The following is a 5,166-nucleotide window of genomic DNA, read 5'->3' on the forward strand; positions in this document are numbered from 1 at the left end:
TTAATCATGAAATCCCCTGATAGTTTTTTTTCTTTTTTCAATTTTGCTCTTTAGAGATGCTGTAAAAGGAATCCAGACCATCCCCTTTTAGCTTGGCAGTTTAAAGGAGTGGCTGTACAGGGTGTGGACCCTGTGTGTGTGTGTGTGTGTGTGTGTGTGTGTGTGTGTGTGTGTGTGTGTGTGTGTGTGTGTGTGTGTGTGTGTGTGTGTGTGTGTGTGTGTGTGTGTGTGTGTGTGTGTTTGTGTGTGTGTGTGTGTGTGTCCTCTCAAAACCTGGCATGGTGTCTGGAAACACTGAGTGGCTCCTGCTCTAGTGGTCTTATGAAAGTGTGTTAAACAAGACATAGTTAATGGAACAAACAAGCTGCACTACTTTCCTCTCTCCAGCAGGCTTCTGGTCCCAAAGCTGGATCTGGGGAACCTGCCAGAGCAATGCTGAGAATGAAAAAAGAATGTGAAACTCATACAAGGTCGAACCTTTTCTGAGTAAATCGAGAGTGTGTTTTAACTTTCACTTTCCTATGAAATGCAATACGGAAACCCTCGCTGCAAAGTAGTTCTTTTCAAAAGAGCTGTACATCTTGCTTCATGTCAGGATAAGGAGGAATGCTATGAGCAGGTTTTCCCGGGCATGCATCCCAGCACCAGGAGCAAAGCCACACCTCTTGTTCCTGCCCAGCAATACGTAAAGGTTTAAGCGGGAAGTCCAGCCCTTAAAAGACTCCTTCTACAGCAGCTAACCTCTGCCTCCAACAAACACACAGCCTTTTTCAGACTTTCAGCAGTGACTGGACTTTTTTTATTCGTCTGTATTTTATTAGACCAGCTTTAACAGGATGACTGCCACCAAATCACACAAGATGCGCAATTTTGTCATCGCTATTCTAGCACTTTGGTCGATCATTTCGCTCATCATCATAGTGGTATGGGCCACCTCACCTGACTTGAAGGGGGCCAGTCAGTGTTATGCCAATCTGAAGAACCTCAAGGAGAATTATGCTGATGAAAAAAACACATGGAACAAGGACCGGCATGCTCTGGAGGAACTGGTAAGGCAGGGGCGCACCAACCAGAGCCTGTTGCTGACTCACATAGACCAGCTTAAAGACCAACTGAGACTCCTCAATCATTCCCTGGACTCTTGTCTGGATCACAATGTAAGTGTTTCTGATGACTGACTTCTTTTCCCTCTATACAGTATATTATGGCTTGACTACTGGCTATTCAAGAGCATAACTTTGACCATGGGATGTTTTTAAGTGTGTTCTGTAACCCACTGTTAAAATGCTTTGGAGATTTTGTGTGGGAGTTCAATCTGTGCTCTTCCTGAGCAAGTGAAACGTGATAAGAAAAATAACTCGCGCTATGAAATATCCGTCCCAGATTGCGAAAGATGAGGCAAAGAAGAATTGTTACACTAGAATAAGAAAATAAGAAAACGTAAAAAAAGAACCTGTACATAAAATACATTTAAAAGTAAACGGTTTAAAAGTAAAATGGACTACAAAGAAATCACTAAACAAAAACAATGAGAATATAATTAAATTCAACCATTTTTTGATGGTGATTATCTAATTTACAGAATTTCCTGCAAACTTATAAACCCTTTGGCAGATTCAGACACTCCTCACTCAACTATTCATTTCATCATATCATAAATAACTGGGTCATATGCTGCAACTTTAAAGGGTTAAAATTCCAACTCTGCCATTGACAGTTACGTATCAGAGGTCCCAGGTCATGTCTAATAGTCAGAGATCCCATAAGTACGAAGCACTCACACCCTTGTGGGATTTGAAACACTCCTTAACATGGCAACGCTACTATCCACAGCCAAAGCTCCCATTCTCCCTTAACCCATAACCCCATGACCCTATGATCTCTTTTAATTAACTTCCATCACATGTGTGTGTTTCAGGAAATGCTGAAGGACAACATCACTGTGCTGAAGCATGAGATTGAGCTGCACAAAGCCACTGAGGCCAACCTAACTGCAAATATTACACTGCAGCAAGGTAGGAAAATCCAAGTCAGTTTTTTCCTCCCCTCCTGTTCCAGGCTGCCGTGAAAGGAACATTCTCCTACTGACGATATACTTAGAGGCTTTTTTCTCCCATGTAGCCATAGAAACCGAGAAAAAGACAACAAATAGGGTCGATTTGTCAGTAACGTAGCCGCACATGAAACCAAACCACAGGAAATGATCAGCTGCTAAATGCAAAAGTTAAGCACGCGATAAAAAGAGAGGTGACGGTGGCAAATAGGATCTTAAAAGTAAGGAGGCAAAAGTAAGCCTTACACTCGCCGTTTCTACTAAAGATGGGAAACATGAAATCGGCAGGAAAATCGGATCAGGAAACAGGATGCAATTCCGTGATTTACTTAATAATCAGAGCCTGTGCCAAACCTAAAACAATGTTGATGTGAACAGCACCTCCATGTCTGCTCATGTGTTACCCAAAATAGCTAAGTGACTTCATGTAGGCCTGTAAAACACACTGATACCTTGTTCTCTGGCAAGACATAGCCTTATAAGACAGTGGAATTATGTTTTATTTTCATGCAAATGATGTTGATATTCGATTTCGTTGCTGTGTTTTAGAGATTTGCTTTTTTTCCCCCCCTTCTGTTTGCTCTGCTTTATGCTACACCTATAGAGTCAGGAAAATCCATCGTAACCTAAAGTCATGTTTTATATATACATATATATCTATATCTATATGAGTCACATCAAAATTGCTCTCTGATTGCTCTCTGATTTTTAGAAATGATTGAACTACTGCAGCATAATCTGACCCAGAATGCCATCAGCTTGGACTCGTGCACAAGTATGCAGAAGGCTGCTCAGAATCTTCAAATTGCAGCTGAGAAGAAAACCGAGGGCTGCCAGGCCAGCAAGCAGTTCTTACAGAAGAAGCTGTGAGTCACGGTTCATATTTTATTTCACGCTTCGTCATAATTCAGGTCAGATTTTCATAACTGGAATAAAAACGAGCACACTGTCACAATACTGGATGAGGATTTCTTGTTTCATGCTTTGATTATAGAGAAAAGTGCAAAGTCACAACCCAGACTTCACCTGAAAATGATGGACCACCTGGACCAAAAAGTGCTGTTTTCTTGGTCGGGCTTTTGTCCATCAGCATCCTTTTAATACCATGTAAGTTACTCATAACATGACTAATACGGCTAAATGCTACACGGGTTTTAGCGTTTGCTGAAGTGATTGTTTTTTTACTTTTTTTTTTGTTCTTGTTTCAGAGCGGAGCTACCCAGAGAGCTTGAATAAAATAATTGGATACATATTTCAGTACAACACTGTTTCAAGACACCCAAACGACATGTGCAGTTAACCTGGACTTGAAGCACATGTTACCTTTGTACGGAAAAGCACTGCTGTAAAACAAACAGGAACATTCTGTTCACATAAGGATATTCCTGCAAGCCTTATTTACCCTTAATATAATGGTTAATTTTTTGTTTTGTTCCTGTGATACAAAAATGTTTTTCCTTCAGTATCGAATTCAAATAAGTCTTTAAGCATTATCAAAGATTAAGCCTAATCTTAAAAATCACATTAAGCTTTAAATTACGTATAGTCTGGAGTCGGCTATTAATTTATGACAGAATTAATTTATAACATTATGAGAAAGGTGAGAGAAATTGATTTTACGCTTTTACGTCGTATAATATATTTCAGTTGTATGAGCTTCATTAGACTCATCTGTTTGTGCTTTTCTCTTATTGATTACAGGATTAGGGCAAAAACAATTATCATCATAATCTGCATTATCTATTATTTGGATCATTTCTTGCTTCACAAACAAAAAATAATCTTGCATTACTAATGTATTTAAAATAAAGTTGCAGGCTGGCCTTGAGATGATACAGATGCACATTTTAGTCATTTTTACAGCTCAATGAATTGCTAGGGCTGATTTTAAAGGTCTTAAAGCCTGTTTAGCATCTTATTTGTCTAACACTGCCTGTACACACTCTCTCTCTCTCTCTCTCTCTCTCTCTCTCTCTCTCTCTCTCTCTCTCTCTCTCTCTCTCTCTCTCTCTCTCTCTCTCTCTCTCTCTCTCTCTCTCTCTCTCACTCTCTCTGTCACAAACTGTTGCATTAAGAATTTCTCCAGGCTTAAAGGATGACCACAATGGCTCCTCATATTTATTCAATCTCACTGAAACTTGCTTTTTATGACAGAAACCCTAGAACAATACTGTAGTGTACAGTTAAATCTTTCAATATACTCAAGCATAAATGATGCAAAATTGACCAACTTTACAAACGCTGGCATCTTTTAATATGAAGTGTTGGAATGGGAGCACAAAGAAGCCACCTTATCCGAACGCTTATCACTTAGACAAAAAAGGTAACATTTACTGTAGACTGTTGAACAAGTTGAACAATTTGAATAGTTGAACAATTTGTACTAGTTCTCACAGCATGAGCTCCCTGTAAAGTGCAGCTCTAAATGCTGAATGTGTATCAGCTGCAAACTGAATTTTTCAGATGTCATTTGTCCCCCAACTGTGATAGATATATCCCCCAACTGTGATAGATAAAAAAAAAAAAAAAAAAAAAAAAAAAAAAAAAAACACCTGTCATTAAGCAATATCTGTCTTGGGATCAACAAATCTAATTCACATTTATATCTGTATTGATGTCATAATGTCTATATACATGCTATTTTACTTCGGATCTTGTCCATGCACTCTCTTTCCACCAAAGATTGGAAGTTATTCATAGAACAAAACAAATAAAGTACTGCCAAAATGGGACACTTCCTAGAAGTGAGGTGAGATCTCAGATTAGCCCACACAAGATAAGGCTTAGGAACAGTTTAGCTTAGCAGAATGGAAAAGGAAAACATATGTGAGTGTTCACAGAAAACGAGAGTGTTTGAGTGTATCGGAAATATTGTGGAAATAAACGAGTAAAAACTTAACATGTCTTCGATTTTGTCCTTGCAACCACTTGAATATGCAATCGTCAATTGTTTAGTAGTAGCCTATAGGAAGGACATTAATAAGACAACTAATGAAATTTGTGGATTTGTAGAGTTATTCATTTAAGACACTGCTGAATAAATCACTTAACGGTACAAAGGGTTTGTGCTTAAAAACATTTTCAGATATATTTAAGAAGGAAAATAGTGATCT

At 38.7% G+C, this 5,166-nt stretch overlaps 1 protein-coding gene across 1 annotated transcript; it reads left to right on the forward strand.

Moving 5' to 3' along the window:
- Positions 1–567: 567 nt before the first annotated feature.
- si:ch211-1a19.3 lies at positions 568–4,549 on the forward strand. Its single transcript, XM_047810220.1, has 5 exons — positions 568–1,157; positions 1,919–2,015; positions 2,766–2,919; positions 3,048–3,160; positions 3,262–4,549. Coding segments are annotated over exons 1-5 (687 nt in total). The 5' UTR covers positions 568–836; the 3' UTR covers positions 3,264–4,549.
- The last annotated feature ends 617 nt before the right edge of the window (positions 4,550–5,166 follow it).

Source organism: Tachysurus fulvidraco, chromosome 2 (genome assembly GCF_022655615.1).
Source record: "Tachysurus fulvidraco isolate hzauxx_2018 chromosome 2, HZAU_PFXX_2.0, whole genome shotgun sequence".
NCBI lineage: Eukaryota > Metazoa > Chordata > Actinopteri > Siluriformes > Bagridae > Tachysurus > Tachysurus fulvidraco.

Coding starts and splice junctions, on each gene's coding strand:
- si:ch211-1a19.3 (XM_047810220.1), top strand. CDS start 837: ATGACTGCCACCAAATCACACAAGATGCGCAATTTTGTCATCGCTATT. Junction 1,158..1,918: donor ACTCTTGTCTGGATCACAAT/GTAAGTGTTTCT, acceptor TGTGTGTTTCAG/GAAATGCTGAAGGACAACAT. Junction 2,016..2,765: donor AAATATTACACTGCAGCAAG/GTAGGAAAATCC, acceptor TCTGATTTTTAG/AAATGATTGAACTACTGCAG.